The sequence below is a fragment of the Octopus bimaculoides genome, chromosome 12, assembly GCF_001194135.2.
Source record: "Octopus bimaculoides isolate UCB-OBI-ISO-001 chromosome 12, ASM119413v2, whole genome shotgun sequence".
NCBI classification, from domain to species: domain Eukaryota; kingdom Metazoa; phylum Mollusca; class Cephalopoda; order Octopoda; family Octopodidae; genus Octopus; species Octopus bimaculoides.
Genome location: NC_068992.1, coordinates 37,107,774 through 37,128,715, shown reverse-complemented (window position 1 = coordinate 37,128,715; position 20,942 = coordinate 37,107,774). Strand labels below are relative to the sequence as shown.

At 34.8% G+C, this 20,942-nt stretch overlaps 1 protein-coding gene across 7 annotated transcripts in view; it reads left to right on the top strand.

Annotated features, from left to right (window-relative positions):
- LOC106869551 (IQ domain-containing protein H) overlaps positions 1–20,942 on the top strand; it is a 616,433-nt gene that overhangs the window by 583,623 nt on the left and 11,868 nt on the right. For all 7 annotated transcript variants that reach the window (XM_052972133.1, XM_052972134.1, XM_052972135.1 and 4 more), the window contains one exon: positions 14,771–14,832. In XM_052972133.1, coding sequence (XP_052828093.1) covers positions 14,771–14,832 — 62 coding nt within the window. The remainder of the gene's footprint in view (positions 1–14,770; positions 14,833–20,942) is intronic.

The following is a 20,942-nucleotide window of genomic DNA, read 5'->3' as shown; positions in this document are numbered from 1 at the left end:
TGTCATACTGTGTCACACTGAATATCCCCGAGAACTACATTAAGGGTACACGTGTCTGTGGAGTGCTCAGCCACTTGCACGTTAATTTCACGAGCAGGCTGTTCCGTTGATCGGATCAACTGGAACCCTCAACGTCGTAAGCGATGGAGTGCCAACATGTGTGTGTTTGTCTCCCTAGCATTGCTTGACAACCGATGCTGGTGTGTTTATGTCCCCATCACTTAGCGGTTCGGCAAAAGAGAATGATAGAATAAGTACTAGGCTTACAAAGAAGAAGTCCCAGGGTCGATTTGCTCGACTAAAGGTGGTGCTCCAGCATGGCCACAGTCAAATGACTGAAACAAGTAAAAGAGTAATTTTATATTATTATAGTAGTGATCTAATTTATCAATAATTATGTGACAATATTGGTTGATAGAAATGTTGAAATTCATGGTTTTCATTTTTCTTTTTATTGAGAATATAAGTTGTTTTTCCTTCTCTATTAATTCTAGCCTTTCAACTTGTAACTTCATTACAGCTATATAACTGATCTCTCTAAATTTTGATATTTACCTAACATAAATTTAGATATTTCGATCTTTATGGTGACATTGATTATTGCCTAAATTATTTTCATTAGTCTAGTATACACATTTATTTGTTTGTTTATGACAATGTCATCTTCCTGACAACTGTGTTGTCTCCTTTCTCTATTACAACTATCTTACTTTGTTTCTGTTTAAGTATTTGTAGGTTATGGTCGCTGGCACTTCAATTATGGATATTTCTATATATTAATTATTTTATTTTTCCTTTCCCTACTTCTTTTCCCTCCCAATTCTCTGAAATTTTGTTGTGACCTTCACTTTTCTCTGGATTTTTTCTCAAATTATTTTCTATGAATTAGCCTTGATATTCTATTAGTTCTTCAATAATCAGTCAGAGCATTTAATTAAGAAGAACTAAGTAAATGAATAAATAATATTGAAATTTATTAACCATGTCATTCCTTGGATGTACTAAACAAAGTAAATGGCTTTTGAGAACAATGTTAGTTAACTGTCTTCAACTATGTTTTGATGAGGTCAAATGTTATGCTTGATGCTTGCTATCTGCTGGTACATAAGCTTGTTTTGCCAGTATCATCCTTTATGAGTGAGGTTGTGAAGTATAATGACATCTTTAGAATAGATATGCCTTTTAATTACTCTATAATTTACATCCTTATTTTGCTATCTATTCATGTGATTAACATATTATAGTCCCACCCATTTCACATTTCATAAGTATTGGTAATTCTGATTTAGAAATTTACTTGATGATCTGTTGAGTAATCAGCATGTTACCGCTTACTTGTATATTTGGTGAGCCTGATGAGTTGAAAGTTTCATAACAATACATATTCTTATGGATGTTGTTCTTACTACATAACTGAGTGTAGTATGTTTATGTTGTAATAAAGACTCTTAATGAAACATTTGTATCAGTACCAGATAATCCACTCATCTGTTTTTATTATGCTTATACTTATCTTTGGATACTTTTGGGTGCTATTGAAGGTGTGGATTACCAAGCAATTGAACTTATCTTCATTGATGCCTTCCATTCTGTTAATGAATTACTTAACTGTCTGCTTTGCATCATTCTGGTCAGCCATTAATTGTGGTGGGCTTTATTTTGATATGCCTTGATCCTCAATAGATCCCCCCCACTTAATCAAATATGTATGGATTTCTGCACATTTGTGTGTGTGTGTGTGTGTGTATTTGAGTCTCTTTTCTTTGTCATCAGGTGATAGCTAAACACGAGTATCACTGACATGCAAATGGGGTTCATTTCCAATCTTCCATAAAAACAGGTCATGGGGAAATATTGCCTTATTTGCAAGCAGTTGAGGGTTGGCAACAGGATGGGCAGTCAGCTATAGAAGACCTACCTCACCAAATTCTATCTGACCCATGTGAAGATGGAAAAGTGGACATTACAATGATAATGATGATTTCTCGACAATGGAAAAAGAGCTGGTTTGTAACTTTCATTGGAATTTTAGCATCCACTAGATCAGTGGTTCTCAAACTTTTCAAAACATTTTATGTGTTAGTCCCCTTATAGTTTCTTTGATGATTCATGGTCCCCTATAAAATGCAGGATAATCAACATGGAAAAATATGACATACATTTGTGTAGCATAATTTCCGGACTATGAACCACACTGCCCATAGACCCGCAACCCTGAAAACCACTACTTAATCCAGGCAATGCCCCATTGGGATACAATAAACATACATGAAAATATGAGGAATCAATTGATCAATTGGTTACAAAACAAATGAGAAATGAAAGCAGTCCAAAAGTATCTTGAGCATCCTTTATTAACAACTGCATAAGACCCATTTATGCCCATTTGGCAGAAAGAAACTGTGGATAATACACTGAAAACTACAGTATATATTTGTACATGACAGTGGTTCTTGGACTTTTGGCATCACCTTCCCCTTTCATCATGTTTGGGATGCTATTCCTCTCCATTGTCCAGTCACTCCTTGTATTGATTATCCAAGAGGTGCATTTCAACCAATTTAGATCTTTTTCAGCAGAAAAAATATAATAGCATCCCAAAATGTACAGAAGTTTCTGCTAATTGGACCACTAGTATGCACAGAAAACCACAATTTTAGTAGAAACAGTCATCTCCTCCTCTCCTGAAGGTTTTTCATCCTTTTTCCTGAATCTCTGATACATAACATGACAACAAAAGAAAAATTATATCAGAAATTATTTATTCACAAAAACAGACCATCTGTCATTTTATTTACAGCAAAGTAACCAGCTCTTCTATGTTTGGCTCTGTTTTGGAGAGGGCAGCCCTCATTTCTGGTGTGATATCCAGTCAATTTTGTGACTTTGTTTTGATGGCAAGGCAAGTGGAAAATATGGTCTCACATTCATTGTTGGTTGGAAATGGCATCAGTACTTTAAGAGGCATCTTTGCAACATCAAGATATGACTATGCCATTTCAATCCAAAAGTCAGAACAGTGCATTTTATGGAAAAAAACATTTTGCATCTCAATCATAGATCAAATCAATGAATTGCTCTTGAATTAAATTGTCTCCTGTAGGTAGATTGCTAACAGAGAGTACAAAGGGGTTCCTGATAAAGCAGAAGTATTTGTCAAAGTCATGAAGATCAGGAAAATAAAGAGAATATTTCTCTGCCAAGTATTGACACATGTTGTTTCATGAGTTCAACAATATTTTGTCATCGATTTGAAGCTTGTTTTCATCAATAAACATGTTTAGTTGAGGAAATGATGCAAAGTTCTTTCTATCTAGCCTTGGGTGCCAAAGTTCAAGCTTCATTTTAAAAGCAGTTAGTTTTATATGAGAATGAAACATGGTTGTATCTTTCTCTTGCAGTGAAAGATTCACTGACTTGAATATGACCACCAAAAATGCCAAGCAGATCAGAAAATGAACATCAGAGTATTTGGCATGCAAATCTGGCTTGGCATCTTGTAAAAAATCATGGACATATTATTTTTCCTCTCAAAAGCCATCTCACTTCTGAGTACAACAGAAGTGTTTCAAATTCAGAATCACTTTCTTTGCACAACTCAGCAAACAGATGGGAGTTGAGTGTGTTCACTTTGATGATGTTCACTACTGTAATCACTTAATTCAGAACATTTTTTAACTCATCAGGCATGGTTTTTACCATTAGTGCTTGTGCAGTGTGTATCTATATTACCTGGGGATTTTTCTTTCATCAAAGTCTGAAAACCGGAATGGCAACCAAGCATCACCGGAGCGTCATCAGTGCACATGCCAATGATATGGTCCCAGTTGATATCATGTGCCTCAAAAAACTTGTTCACTATGTTAAATATTTCCCTTGTAGTTGTTTCTGTGCTGAGGGTTTTGCAAAACAGGAATTCATCCTCCAGGTGTACATAACGATAGATGCAAAGTTGGGTTAAGTTGGCAACAGCTGTTGTTTCATGAAGCTGGATCATGAAAATGTTCAAAAGTGAGTTGTGAATCTTAGAGATCAACTGCGACAGAATGTTATCAGCTCAGATATTCATCTGCTAACAGTATCATTTGAGAGAGACATGCTTTGGCTTCTGAAGTTCAGAACTTCCTAGCACATTGGATATGATACCTTTGCCAATATTGTCAACTCTTTGCCAATATTGTGAAGTTTTTTGGCAACAGCTATTTTCTTTGAAATTTCACAGGATGCTTTCAAACCAGCAGTAATATCTGGTGAAAACATTCCCATGTCATCAAGTCTGGATTTCATCAATCTGTCGGCTTCATGTCTGAAGAAGTCAGCATCTTTATTTTATTGAACTAAGATGCTTCATTTCAAAGGGCCTCTTTAACTTGCTGGGCTTTAGTGAAGTAGATGCCAAGACCTTGGAGCACAAGACACACTGTGGTTTCCTTCTCCACCAGACTTTATCACAGTAAAACTGAATTTTAAATAAGATTCATCATATCTCACTTTTTTGGAGGCATTATATAAAAAGATAAAATTCAGTAAACCAATTGAATATAACTACATTGTATATTTGTTTCACATTTATCTTATACTACGGGTGTGCATATATGCCTTAGTGTAGCTAGCTTTTGGGTGCACTAATTAACAATAAAGCTTACCTCTCACTATTAATTATGGAAGAAATCCAAAGTGCACATGAGCATTGTTTTGTCTGTAGATAAAACTCCATGAATTAATAACCATTGAGAAGACAGTTCTGTTGGAACATATTGCCATGAAAACAACCATGTCTTATAAAGTCCAGCCACCATGCAGGATGAGAATGGATGTCTGGCGAAGGGCAAATTCATGCGGGAACATGTACTGATGAAGATAATGGTAGCGAGAGACATGTAAACATGTGGATTGCAATAGTGGAGTGGTGAATCATGTGAGCATAGAAAACTGACAGCGCATGCACAATCAACTGTTATACCTGCATATTTTCGATCAGCCAGTCACACTTGTACAACAAGTGTGATTAGCAAATGCGTGTGTCAGAGTGGCATGGGGTCTTTGAGGCCAACAACAAAAAAGGATGATAGCATGTGAAAAACTGAAAGTCTTGAAATTTTTAAACTTGGCTTTCTCAAGTCACTTGTTTCCACGAAACTTCAGCATTCCTTCAGTCCCCCTTAAATCGCTTTACAGTTCCCTAGGGGACCACGGACCCCAGTTTGAGAACCACTGCACTAGATAGCTGTATCTATATGCCTATACATGTGCAAATCTGTATGTTATGTTTTATATAGTTGCATATCTAGACATATGCGTATGTATGTATATGCTTAACTTTTGGAAAGTTTTACATATTTTGCGATATTTTGACAAATCCATTGATGGTTTGTATCTGTAATCTTGTAATTAACTTTCTTTCTGGTTTTGAGAACCCTAATTTCTCAAGATTGGTGCTGAGGCAGTGCCACAACAATTATAGGTATAAATGTAAACTTGTAATCTGAGTAGAGTATCTGTAAATTTCTCAATAGGTCAGTGAAGGTGTTTTCTTTTTCACTGATCTTTCACTTTATGTTGACATTTGTACTCTTTCTTTCATCCAAACTTGGTCTATGGATGCATTTCAACATATTGTGCTTTAAACCTGTTGCGAAAGAGATACATTTAACAGCTGTCTGAATCAATGTGAAACTTCTGCTTCCTTGTTTTTGCCATGTGAGTGGTTCTATTTTGGAGGATCTGTTTTATTTCTGCCAGAGCTAACACTTGTGGTCTGCTAATATCCCCATTATCAACCTGTAGAGTAGAAGGTCAGCTTCTTGTATCTAACAATCAAGTTTTTTCCTGGTGCTTTTCCACTATAAAGTTTTCAAATTACAGTCAGTATTGATGCTGTCTTGGGTGTCAAGCAGGGACAATGTCTTTGGATTTCTTCTAGATACAGAGCATCCTGGTTAAACTCTCCTTTGCTCCAGATTTTTCTACTGAAGGAATCTGTATCTTGTCAGAAAGGAGTCTCTATGATATTTATTGTTTTTCTTCTGCCTTCGAAAACTGCTGCTTATTTTTAGTTAAGTTTGATGTTAATTATTTTTCTTTCAGTTACTATCTTCTGATGTTGGAGTTTTTCATTGACAGCTTTTATTTCCGGTTTTAGTGTGGTGAATTTGTAATCAAGATTTCTTGTTATACTATTTCTATCTTCTTCTTCACATTTTGTTGGTGAGGTATGTAGTGATTTGCTTGTTTGCATGCAATAAGCATTGAAATATGACTGATTATCTTCCATAAATTAGCAATCTTTCTCTCAGTTTTCAAAACCTATGATAATACTTTTTCCATTGTTTTGGTTTTGTCTACTTCCTGAGTACCTCTCATGTATGGGTGACAAGTGGTTGACTAGGCATATAAACAGACATTAATTAGTCAGTATGAGGGTTGTAAATATTCTTCTCCAATTTCATCAGTTGCTCTTAATACTACTTCCGTTGGTCTTTTGCTTATATTTGTTTACTTTTTAGACTAATCTCTTCAAGAGAATATTCTAAAGCTAAAATTGTTTTCTCTTGAAATTTTCTAATGAAAGCATATTTCATTAATATATATTCCTGATTAACCACTGCAATGTGATAATCGGAAATGTTGTACCTACTAGTTATTATAGTAGTAGTAGTTGTTTTTGCTTACGATATGGACTGGCTGATAGAAGGTATAGCTGTAGGAATGTTGTTAACTGTGAAAGCATGTGGTATTCTTGCATCATTCTTCCATTTGTCTGCACTGTTTGAAATAAAGTTGATTTCACCTCTGCTTGAGATAAATTTCATTCAATAACTTTCTCCCTCTGTTCAACAAATGTTACTTGCTGTCACAATTGTGTTGCTGTAAAATAATTTAGCTCTGGGTGCTAATGTTTAATCTATTCATATACTTAACAGTAAGATTTTCCTTTACCCATTTTCAGCAATTAAATAAGTTATCATTGAGTTCATAACTAAAACAAAATGCATTTCATACTATTCTTTATTTTTGAGTTGAAGAATTATGTACATTATTTACAATGGACAGATAGGTGTCCTCACCTTGTTTGTTGTTGTCACAACTTTCAGCTGATGTACTCTCCAGCCTTCATCAGGTGTTCTGGTGGGATTTCGAACCCAACCCTTTATTTAACTAAAGGGGTACACTATACTCATTCCTAAGGTATGTTGCTGATGTTATTTTTCTGTTATTATTTTTTTTAAGTCCCTGCCTGGGATTGAACTTAGAACTCGAATGTTAGTAGCCCACACTCTTATCCACTACGTTTTTAAATTATATGCCCACAGCATATAACATAGTAGATTAGTGCATGGGCTACTAACCCTTGGATTCTTAGTTCACACCTAGGTAGGGACTTGAAAAATAATGTCAACAGAAAATTAACACCAGCAACATACCTTAGGAATGAGAACAGTGTACCCCATTAGTCAAATAAAGGGTTGGGTTCGAAATTCCACCAGAACACCTGATGACGGCTGGAGAGTACATCAGCCGAAATGTTGTGATAAAATCAAACAAGGTGAGGACACCTATCCAGCCATTGTAAATAATACATTTTATAGTCATGATTTCTTCTAAAACTACTGCTAAAATGTATCTGTTTACCTTTTACCATGCTATTTTCCTTCTGTTGATGTGTTCTGCCATGATCTTTGAAGCAATTCTCTTCATACCAAGTTCAAGTCTGAAATGAAAATATTGAATAAAAGGTTCCTTCAGTCAATTCATCAGATGATTAACCAGTTATTTAACAGGGCTGATAGTTTTGGCTTCAAAGTTGGAGATAGTATTCACACCAAATATGTAGCTTGTTGCTTCATTGTATGTATTGCTGCATCCTATGTTTGTAAGCATGCATGTGTGTGTGTGTGTGTGTGTGTGTGTGTGATTATCCAGTTTTATTTCAAGATTTCTTGCTAATAGAGAAAGAGCCGATTTCTAACCTAGATCCAAGGCTCTTTCATTGGAATTTCAATAACACCAACTGAGTATTTTTGTATGTACATGTGCAGATTTGTATTTTTGTTTTATGTACGTATTCTCATGCATACAGTTGCATGGCTAGACATGCTCATATATACTTAAATTATAAACTCCTGGAAAGTTTTACAGATTTTTACAGTTCCAGTGATGCCTTGGATTGGTAGTCTTTAAATCAACTTTCTCCTTTCCAGTTCTGAGAAGCTGAATTTCTTAACACTGGTACTTAGGCAGTGTGTTACTGTTGTAATCCAATGTCGGACTGTCATGACATTCACTCCAGTATAGCAGTATAGTTAGACAAGTAAAGACACAACTATCTATGACCGACTTCTCGACGTAACAGTACTTGTAACAACTAGCACATACCACTTGTTGCATGGGAGGGGTGTTCCATTATTATTATTATCCCCATAACATCTCCCCTTTTCATGTTTTATTTTTTCTTAGGAAGCGTAATTTTTTTTTAATTCCAATAAATTTTTACATCACTCCAGTGATGTAAAAATTTGACAAAAAATCTCATACTGTTACAAATTTAATATTTTTTTTGTTTGGCATCCACTTCCGGGAACTCTGTACATTTTCTTTTTCCTTCGCTTGTGTATCTGGATTCAATTATCTGTAGCTGCGTTGGTACTTGAAAAGTATCATATAGCCATTCCATTGGTTCTTCCATTCTCTCAGGTTCGCTCTCAACAAATCTTTTTTTTAGTTGGTTCATGTGTCATATACATCCCTTTTCTTTCTTGTACCAAGTATAACATTTTTCCTATGCTTTTGGTAATCACACCATCTTCCCAACTTTGTTTTCTGTTCTTATATGCCCTAACAAATAAACTTTCACAAATTTTGAAATATCTTCCTGTATTATCCATTACAATTTTCCTTTACTTACGAATTAGCAATTTGTCGAAAACTGATTTTATTTTCTTTGCAAACATCAGCTCCGTTGGTGACATACCTGCTGGTGTATTTGGATTTGGTGTCACCCAGTATACTCTTAGGAATTCTTGTAGAGCTACCTCATCCATGACTTCCTTATTTGATTTTCTTAAGGCTCTTTTAAACATATTGACTAAGTGTTCTACTTGTCTGTTAGATCTAGGATGATATGGCACAGTAGTTACATGTTCAACAGTGAATGTTTTACGAAAATTGCGTTCCATTGTCAGATACTATTGTGTCTGGGACACCAAATCTCACAAACAACTCCTGTAGGAAGTTTATCATAGTTGAGGAGGTTGGATTTTTACACATACAAATTTCTGGCCATTTAGTGAAACTATCTACTACCACCAAGTAGCATGAACTGTTTAAGGGACTAGTGAAATCAATGTGTAATCTTGATCAGAGAACATCTACTTTTAGCCAAGGTTAACTTTTTATCATCAGTAATTTTGCTGCTGGGGCACATCCTCTATAGCCTTTCACTAAATTTTCTATTTTCTATCCATTTTTGGCCAGTACACATAGCTATGCATTAAAGTTTTCATCCTCAAAATACCAGGATGTCCAACATGGAATTCGCTCAGCATTTTTCTTTTGCAGTGTTTCAAGTATTACTACTTTCTGTGTATACATCAGTACACCATCAAAAATTGAGTATAGGTTCACATGATGGTTTTTCATTTTGCACCAATCCTGTTCCTATTTACTTTTCCTGTTCACAGTATTCCTTTCATTTCTGTTATGAGTTTGTCCTTTTCCTCATTTCGTTTTATGTCTTCAAGGGTCATCGATGATTTGCGTATCACATTCCTCATTACATTTTTTATTTCTCCTTCTGATCTTAATGCTGCAATTACCATATCTTAGAATGGCTCTCAGTGTTTCAGTATCAGTCTGGACAAACCATCCACATGCCCTAGTTTTTTTGACAGTAAATATTCCATTTTATAATCAGAATTAAATATTGTAGTGCCCCATTGCTGTAGTCTATTCACTGTGTGTGCTGGTATTCTTCTTTTAGAACTGTATATCGACAGTAGTGGGCAATGATCCATTTGTAGATGGAAAACTCTTCCATGAATAAATCTATGCAAATTTTTCACATCGAATATGATTGCTAATACTTCCTTTTCTATTTGGTTATAGTTCCTTTCTGCTGATAATAACTATCATGATACATGGACTATAGCCTTTTCATTCCCATCGTTATATTTGTGCAAAAGCAGTGCTTCCACACCATAATCATTCGCATCTGTAGCCAATATAATATTTGGCTTTGGATCAAAATGCATTAACAAATAAGTTTGATGTTAAAATGTTTTCTAATTCATCAAATGCCATCACCACTTTGCATTTTTCTTTAACAAATCATTTGATGGGGCTCTTACATTATGTATATTAGGAATATAAACTTGATAGTAATTTACTAATCCCAAAAATGCTTGTAGCATAGTCACATTATTCAGCATGGGCATATTTTTTATTGCAATTGCTCTGGATGGATCTGGTTTCCATCTGTTTTTATCTATTATCTGGCCCAAGTTTTCAATTTTTCAGAAAGAACTCACACTTTTCTTCACTTTACTTTAAACCATATTCTCTTATTTTAAATACCCTTTTTATGTACTCTATATGTTTTTTGTGTGATTTGCTTTTTATTAAGTTATCGTCTAAATAGGCAATAGCAAGATCACTGTCTGCTAGCATTGTATCCATTATTTGTTGAAATATAGAAGGGACCACTTTTACACTAAAGGGAAACTGCTTAAATTTAAATAAGTCACGGTGTGTATTAATGGCTAATAAGTGTGAGCCTTCTTCTTTGACTTCTATGCCTCCAAGAAATTAACTTACTGTTTTTCTTTTTATGTAGACTGTAGGTGCTGCCCAATCTGAGTAGTCCTTGATTATTCCTAGGCTTTCAAGTCTTTCAAGTTCCTTATTTACCTGTTCTAGTGCCACACTAGCGCCACAAATGGTACATTATGTTTTGGCTTAAATACCAGTGTTACTACAATTTTGCCTTCGTTTTTGTGCTGCAGCCCAGTTCATCACAGAAAGCATCTGGAAATAAATGTTCTATTTTCTGTTTCAGTCCCTCAGTCACATTTGAAACTTCAATTGAACCAACTATATTCGCACACAAAAAACACTTATGGGCATATTCCACAATTTGAACAGTTCCATCCACTCTGTGCTGAATAGATTAGCTGAATTTTTTTGCCATTTTCATTTGGTCACAAAATGTCACATTACACACAAATTCACCTACAAAATACAATCTTTTACCCATAACACTGTGTGTTACTTTTGTAGATTTACTTAACTTTGGCTTACCAATATACTTCCAAGTTTCTTCATTCACAATGTTAATATCACTTCCAGTATCTAACTGCATTTTTACTCTTATATTTTTAATTTTCACATTTACGAATTTCCTCTTTGTCACACTACCATTTTCTTTCAATGACATCTTGCTTATTCCTTTTTCTTTGTTCCGTTTTGTTGTCTTGGTTTTACGTGTCCAATTTTTCCACAGACTTCCACATGCAAAACATGGGTTTATTTCCTGATTTTGTCCTGTTTGTACTGTATTTTAGTACACATTTGATTTCTATTCTGCCTGTTTTGTACTTGCTTTACCTCGGAGCAATCTTTGTGTTCAATTTTCTGTGTCGTGTCTTAAATTTACTATTCTTTCACACTCTTCTGATACTTGTTGTAAGGTTACAGCTTGTTTTGTCCCAGCTTAGTGAGAATTCTTGTTCTTACTTCTGTGTCTTTTTCTACAGTTAGTCCCTGAGTAAATATCAGGTACTTGAGCATGCCTGGCATTAACTCATCCAGTTTGAACTTTTCACATTCTCTGTTAACTCTACCAGCAAGTGTGATGTTGTCCTCCTCATTGTTCTTTTCTAGGTTCAGACATTTCCCATGTGTATTCAACGACAAGCTTTTCTCGCTAAAAATTTTACACAAAATATCTATTGTATTTCTAAAGTTTATATCAGATGGTTTTTCTAAGAGTACATAATTGCTGTAACACTCATGTTCTCCTGCTGCCAGTTTTTTAGGATTAGACATATTTTCATATCATCGTCCCAATCTTTGCACTCTTTACTGAAGATCTGTTTGGATCTTCTATAGTATGCCTTGAAGGTAACTCCTTCGTCTGGTTCATACTTAAATTCCATTATTGAGTTTGCAACATAATCTGGCAACAATGTCTTTTCAGCATTTTTGGATGACTTTCTCATCATTAATTGTAGCATTTGTTGCTGTAATAATAATTGGTGTTGTTGTTGTTGTTCTTGCACTTGTTGTTGCTGTTTTTGCAACTTGAGCAAACCGGCCAACAAATCTTCCATAATTTTGCGATTTTGCATACCATAAAATTTGCGCAAAAACTTTTGTGAGTTTCATAACACCTTGTGAGTTTGTTTAATCCTTGTGCATTTGTTAATTCCTTGTGAGTTTGTTAATTCCTCATCACCACTGTTGTAATCCAGTGTCAGACTGTTATAACGCCCACTCCAGTATAGCAGTATAGTTAGTTAGACAAGTAAAGACATGAGTATCTATGACCAACTTACCTAACTTCTCAACGTCACAGTATTTGTAACAACTAACACATACCACTTGTCATGTGGAAGGATTGTTCCATTCTTCTTCTTCTTCTTCTTCTTCTTCTTCTTCTTCTTCTTCTTCTTCTTCTTCTTCTTCTTCTTCTTCTTCTTCTTCTTCTTCTCATCATCATCATCATCATAGTTACATATCCCAGTGCCCCAATAATTACAGGTATAAACCTGAACTTGCAATCTGGATAATTTTCCAGTAGTTCAGAGTAGGTATTTTCTTTTTTGCTGATCTTTAATTTTATATCAACGTCTGTTGGGAAACTGATTTCTACAACTGTACACAGCTTCTCTTCTCTGTTCAAAATGACTCTGTCAGGTCTATTATGTTTACATTTTATTCAGGTTTTTATTGAGACACAGTATTCTTTTTTTATTATGACTGGTTCTTATTTCTAATAACATCTCCATGCATGGTCTTCTACTGATATATGCTCATCCTTTCATCTGATGATACATTACAGTAGAGTTGTGCGACTTCTTTGGGAATGTATTTAAGTTTATCAGACAAGGTGAATGCTGCTCAAGGAGCTGCTTTTCAAGTCTTATGAATCAGCTACATGCATGCAAACTTGGTCAAGGGATGCACTTTGACATTTGGTGGTTAAAAGATGTTGCCAAAGGGATATGATACAACATTCAAAGGCAGTCTGGATCGGTGTTAAGCCCCTGCCCCCTTGTTTTTATTTTAGGTAGAGGCAGTCTGCGTCATTATTGATGTGAAAATTATTTGTGTTGGTCAGTATCTTCCAGGTTTCCACATCAATAGCTCAGATCTCATCAAGCATCCATTAAAGTAGCCCAAATGTTGGTATGAGTACTGGCACTGCAAACATATTGTGGGCAATGTTTTATTGAATGCAGAGATTTCCAAAGCCCATAAAAAAAATATTTTCTTTATTCAGCAGTAATATTCTTTAGTGACATGTTTTTTTGTTACAGGTGCCATTGTAAGATATGCTTTCACCCACTCCTAGATACCTGTAACATTCCTCATCAGATATAGAGGAAACAGTTAAGTCACTGATGATGTTGCTAGTCTGGTTTATAGTAGTTTTCCCTCTTTTCACTACCATATAGCAACATTTATCCTGGCCAAACTATAACCCTATATCCTTTGAGAATGTTGTAACCCGGTCAACACTCTTTTTTATCTCATGCATATTCTTGGCATACAGTTTCAAGTCATCCACAGAGAAACAGTGAACCAGTGAGATGTTCTTCAGAGTTGCCTAACATGAATGACAAGGGGTTTACAGAAAATACTAGCAACATCACAGAGAGGCTGTCTCCTTGGAATATGCCTCTGCGATACTGCATTTTATCGATGATAAAACAGTCATACCTTGTGTTTAATTTCAAGATGGTGGCCCACGATGAAGTCAGGTCAGCTGTGGCTTTGACTATGCTCAGGAATTTTAGCAAGTTGAAGGGCTTCTAGCACACATGAATGGGGGACAGAGTCAAAAGCTTTCTTGTAGTCCAACCACATTGAAACTAGATTCCTCTTATGCTCCCATACCTTTGACATTACAGTTTTATTTATGAACAATTACTCAGTACATCCCCAGACTCCCTTCTTCCCAGCTGCTTGTTCTGCTGGGATGATGTTATTACTTTCACAACGGTCTTGGAGAAAGAGGTTTAAACATGCTGTATATATTCTATGTATGTATGTATGTATGTATGTATGTATGTATGTATGTATGCATGCATGCATGCATACCTTGTCACATGCTTTGTTTATTCTCACATTGCATATATGCACAACCTCCTTACACATACATAAGCACTTGACTTACACACTTAGCCATACTTTTTTTTTTACATCACTTCATTTGGAAAGTTATTTCCAGGGTTTCAAACCATTTTAGTTGTCATCCTTCATTTTCCTAAACTACTACTACTACTACTACTACTACTACTACTACTACTACTACTACTGCTGCTGCTGCTGCTGCCACTACTCCCCTCTCTCCTGCCTTCTCATATTTTTTCATCTATGCCTCCTTTTATCTCATAATGAGGAGTTAACATCAAGGATATTGTTTCTTTTCATTCTGATATTAAACTAACACCTTATTCATCATACTGCATTCTTTCTCTGTTGTTTCATTTCCCACTTTTTGACTGTTTTTTGACTTAGTGTTATATTTAAACTTGATCCTTTCTTTTAGGAAAAACAGGGTACACTATTCACACTCATTGATTATGCTGCACGAAATTATATTGGAATGTTGTAAGTATATATATATATGTATTTATATATTTCTTTTCCCATCTTTGCAGTTGATTTAGATTTAGAAAGCACAAAAGTGATAATTAGCAGCAAAGCTGAGTCTGTTGTCTAGTTTTGGTTTCTGATTGAGGTTATTTCACCTCTGTTATATTGTTGATGTTCTTTGAAACCTGACAATTTCTCTTTTTCTCCGGTCTGCTTTATCATATAAAATTTGAGATAATTTGTAACCATTGTTGATTTCTCACTGTGATATAAGACCACATGTTTTTAAAGGATTGTTACATCAATTGAACTGAACTCAGTAAATGTTTAGTACTTATTTTACTGGCTACAGAAATTGGAAAAGTAAAGCCAGCTTCCGTATTATTTGAATCTAGAATGTAACTGGTTCACATTAATTACTATAAGATATTTAGTTTCCACTCCACCATCCAGGAATATTTATTAAAACTTGCCTTGGTCTTGTCTAAGGCTTTCTACTCTTTGATGGAGTTGCAGTAGGGCTATCATGACATATGGCATGTCTTAGGCATTTTTAGATCTGGCAGAAGCCTTGCTAAATTTGACTAGAGCTGATTTCTTCTAGAAAGACAGAGAGAAAAACAGACAAAAAGTGTGAGAGGAATAGAAATAATTCTAGTATACGATTGGCACAGGATTATCCAGAAATTCAATTTAAAACTACAGATTAGTAAATAAAACTAAGACTGTGGCACACTGGTCTTCTTAGTTTATAGCAATTGTTCTCAAGCTGATAAATACCAGCCTTGCCCTACCAAATATTTGTGAAAAGGTTTTTGATTCTACCTTCTTTTTTATGAAAAAACAAAATTCCATATTTTTTTCACTTTACTTTGGTATTTAACAATTTAAAGCTATCGTATTCTTATTTCACATGGCAATTTATTTTCTCCCTTTCCAACTCTCAGTCTCCACATTTATTTTGACTATCCACCAGCAATGGTGATTAAATTGACTAGAAACATTGTACGTGATGAATATCCAATAACAAACAATCTTAATCTCCATATTTAAACTGCATTAAACTTTGGCAAGCTTACCTTTACCTATTCTGAATTACTTGAAAGGTGATTTTCCCTTCCTTCTCTTCTATTTGTTGATACCTTTGTTTACCTGCCGATGCGTTGTTTCACTTTAAGGATGTTTATTTACTCATCTATTATAATATTTCGACTGTTGTCCATTGTTTCAAAAACATTTTAGCATTGCCATTCTTGCTTTTTTTAAACATTCACATATGATTCATCCAAAAAAATCAACCTTTAAATAAGAGTTTTACTTCCACTAGCAAAAGCTATACATATCTTTCAGAAGTTCCATACAAATTTAACTTTATGTGGCAGTCACTGTTAGTTTATGCCCAGGCTATGTGGGAAGACAGAATAAAGGGGCTTTTGTTAGCTTATAATAAAATCAATTAACACTTGGTACACTAAAACCCATTTTCCTAAACTTTTTTTGCCCATGGCTATTGGAAGCCATCAAGTAGTTAATGGGCATCAAAAGTGCTCAACTGTGATCTTGCTGATGAATATGCCACTCATTGTTCAGGAAAAATAACTATATTTTGTAGTCATTATCCGTAATCTACTCCCAAAACACTTCAGTAGCTCTACTTTGCATCGCTTGCAAACTTATAGGTTCCATGATCATTAAAGTGCAATGACCTCCACAATAACCAGCCTTCAATTTGGTTTTCCATTCCTAGGTTTATCAGAAACAGATTGCTCTGCTACTCATTAACCTTCTTGGTAGTTCAATTATTTGGTGAAAAAAACCCCACCAAAGCAATTTAAACCATCCAAAGGATGGGTGTATTTGCTAGTATATATATATATATATATATATATATATATATATATATATATATATATATATATATATATATATATATATATATATGTATACCATCAGTGTATCATATATAAGAAAAAGAAGCACACTCTGAAGCATGTAATGTTTTTATATGGAGTTAATTATGTGTCTGGTCATAGAGTTTCCAATGGCTTTACATCCATAAAGAGCTTAGTCCCATGGATGACTTGTTAGAGTCTAAAGCTGAAGGCATATAGCTTTTCAACCCTGAGAGGTAGGAATCTATTTCGGAAAGTTAGTTAGTAAGTGCACATCTCAGTGCTAAACTTAAACTTGACTTGTGGGTAAATACTGTGATGTTATTTATTGGTTTGAAGGTGAATACAAATTTATCGAAGTGGATATTAATAATTACTATTCTAGTGTTTCAACTCCCTTACTTAACAAAGCATTTATCTATGCTCTAAAAATACTCTGATCTCATCAGGAAGGAAATCGATACTATCTTCACTGATCATTGCACTGTTATTAAATTTGATGGGAAACTTTGAGCTTGTAAAGACACTCCAAGTAACTTTTGTATCGTTATCGGGTTCAGTGGCTTTATCCAGATGACTGACCTCATGGGGATATATTTGTTACATTTTCCCCATAATAATTTCCCTCTACTCTGTAGGGATCTTTATAAGGATGACCCTCTGTTCTCAGTTCAGGGTTTTAGTAATATTGAGCTTGAGAAAGAGAATAGAAAGAGAATTAGATATTTCTTCAAAAGCATGGGCCTACATGTCTCTTTTAGTAATAACCTTAAAATTGCTGACCCCTTAGATGTCACATTGGTACTATAATACAACTCAATTCCACCCCTACCACAAACCGAGTGAGAATTATGTTATCTTTCTTTCCAAACCTTCTCTTTCTGTCCTTAGATCTATAGTTGATAGCGTATCCTATAGGATCTCTATCCTATCAGCAAACAATGACTTGTATAAGGACACATTTGGTCAAGCCAACTATAAGAATAAAATTAAATATATTCCCATTTGGGATAATTGTCACTCTTCTTCACTTGATACTAATGATTACCCCACTCCAACTGACCATATTTACATATTTAAGAATTTCAACCATGTTTCGTAGTTTGCTACCCCAACAGCTCCTTTATAGGATCTAGTGGCTAAAGACATCATCAGGAGGAACCACCTCTGGTTTCATCCCCTACTCCTCTACCATTTTTGACATGTTGTTCCCCACCATCCTTTTGGAGGCGTCTTTAGCTCTGGTGTTCAGTGCATTTCTTCTTTCTCCTTTTTTCTTCTCTTCCCTGGCTTCTTCGATGCCGTGTCAACAAGTGTCAGTGGGTGACTGACCATCCTGCCAAATTTCCCTTTAAATACTCGCTGGTAGGCTTCCTTATCCACCACAAACACAACATGCTAGTTGTCACGTGACACTGTATAAATTTCAACTTCAAATTACCAAATTTGAAAATTAAAATTTTTTTTACTTCATTTCTAAAAGTGAAGCCAAACAGAAAAGATTTGCAATTGCTTCTCAGTGATATCTTGGTTCAAAACCATCTACACTAAAAGTAAGATAGAATTCTCACAGATTTCTACCTGTCAATATGGAACCCAGTCTCTGGGTCTCTCACACATGCCTGCATTGTGTAAGCCTAGTAACATTACCAGATCCAGTAATATGAAGTGTATGTTATACCACTTCTTACACACTCAGTTGGAGGAATACCTGTAATCCCACTAACTTTTGTATAGCAGCCCCACTCAAATCCTGGATTAGTAATGCACATAATTCACTCTAGAACATCTTAACAGACAACATTGAATTAGGCTTAGCCTAATTTTTAATGGATAGACTAAGTTGGAATCTTCCATACATATGATATGCTTAAACTCATCCTTTTTAATCTCAAGTTTTCTTGTCTATCATTTTTGCCTTAAATTGATAAATAAAAAATTAATAGCTTTTAAAGTTTGTAAATTTTGGGTAATTTTAGCAAATGGAAAGCCACAGACATATTGGTGCCTGTTTCCATAGTAACAAGTCAAGCTGTTGTGTAGTCTGCTTATCTGTCTGTTGCCAACTTGTGTAATCTTTCATATATGATGGAGAAATTGAAAACTGAGGATGCAATTGATTGGGTAGACCTATGATCAAAAGGAGCATTCCAATGCTGAACACCCCACAGTTTTAGAGTTACCTAAGACTACTATAATCTAGTAGGTCCTTCCTTATTTTATGACATTAGGGTGTTCTTTGGTAGAAGATTTGACTGCCTTTCCAGCAATTTGATTGTTACATGAAGTGAGCTATAGTTTGCTTTATTTTTGTATTTGTGATTAAATGTTTAGTTTGTTTGCTTTGTAATTTAAGATTTAGTGTCTTTTTTTTTTTTGGTAATTTTTCGCATTACGTGCCTGTTCCAACATTTCACATGACTTTATTCATTAAAACTTTTTAAAACTTCCATCAGTGAATGTTTTGTTGTTGTAATGCTGTCATCACACACAAAAAATGCCACCTTCCAAATCCTGTTTTCCGATTGGGTAAAAATTACCAAACTTTAAACCTCTGTAATATTTTTCGAAAACTTTCCTGGAGTAAGTGAATAACAACACCAGATTCAGCATGAAAAATTACATCAAAATACCAAATTTAAAAATTAAAATTTTTTTTACTTAATTTCAAAAAATGAAGCCGAACAGAAAAGATTTGCAATTGCTTCTCAGTGATATCTTGGTTCAAAACCATCCACACTAAAAGTAAGATAAAATTCTCACAGTCTGATATTGTAGATTTCTGGTTCCCCATTGTGCAATGGATTGGTATTTGCATGTCAATTTGTAAATCATTGTTGAGTAAGAAATAAACCTCATTATGTAAGTATGTAAAACAGTCCTATCTAGTGATGGATTTATTTGAACCAAAAAACAATACTTTTGACAAATTCAATGTGCCAGTGGGTTTGTGTGATAACATGGATATATGCAATTTGGTTGGACTATACATATTTCAAATTTACCTAACCATGGCATTGGTATATACCAAGGTAATGCTTTGGCTGTCACTCACTATTGGGACTCTATGGATTCCTTTCCACCTTTAGTTCTTTAAGACTTAAATATTTAAGAATTTAATTCCTAACATTAGCAGTAGAATTGCATGTATTTCTTCATCTACAGAAATATTTGAAGAATCATCCCCTATCATAATAAATGTTTACAGGATAGCAGCTTTACTGATGAAATATTTTATAATCCTCTACCTCCTCAACTATCTAGTCATAAGAATAGGTCTCACAATATTTTATGGTTCAACCTGCACTTCTCCCTAAATGTTTGGACAAATATAGGTAGAAGATTCTTACTCCTATGAGGCAATCAATTTTCCAGCAACCATAGGTATAGTTAGATATTTAAAAGTTTTTGATTTAAAAGTTCAAAGTAGACTAAACCTTTCATATTCCACCAAACAGATAACAACACCTTATGCAGGTGAAGACCTTCTTTACCCTGGAGTGCCAGTGTTTGTCTTTTCCCTACTCACTGTCTTTGGTGCTTGACATTTTTATAGAGAAGCCATTTCTTGTCACCAGTCACTATTTGGTCAAATAAAAGTTCAATCCTGAGATGTGACAACAAAGAAGAGCACACATTCACTCTCTGCATGTGATTAGACTTGGAAAGTTTGAGGAACCCATTGACCCAATTTGCTGACTTTTCTGATGGCATGCAGGTGTAAATGAATGGTTGGATGAACAAATCCAAGCTTCTCTGCTAATTCTTCAATAGTTATGATGCAATTTTGTTCCACCAGGATTTGCAAGATGTCCTCATTGAGCTCTACAGTTTTTCCAGGACAAGGCTCATCTTCTAGGCTGTAGTTTCTGGCTTGGAATTTTTGGAACCACCATTGACACTGACTTATACTTATTTTCCAATCCTCATAAACTGCATTAATATTCTTCCCATTTCTCACTGCATCTTTGCCTTTATTGAATTCATAAAGCAAAATATGCTGAATATGCTCCTTTGTCTCTTCCATTATAGCTTTGAATAAATAACTGTTAAAATCGAACTGCACTCTTCAAAATTTGTACTAAGAATAAGTACAAGGTAAAATTACTACCTGCTTTTATAGTAAGTCAATGCAGATAGTTGATCCCGTCCCCCTCCAACTTTTAGTTAATACAGTTGAAAATTCCGCATTATTTATGGGATGACCCAGTACATGTATATATATATATATAT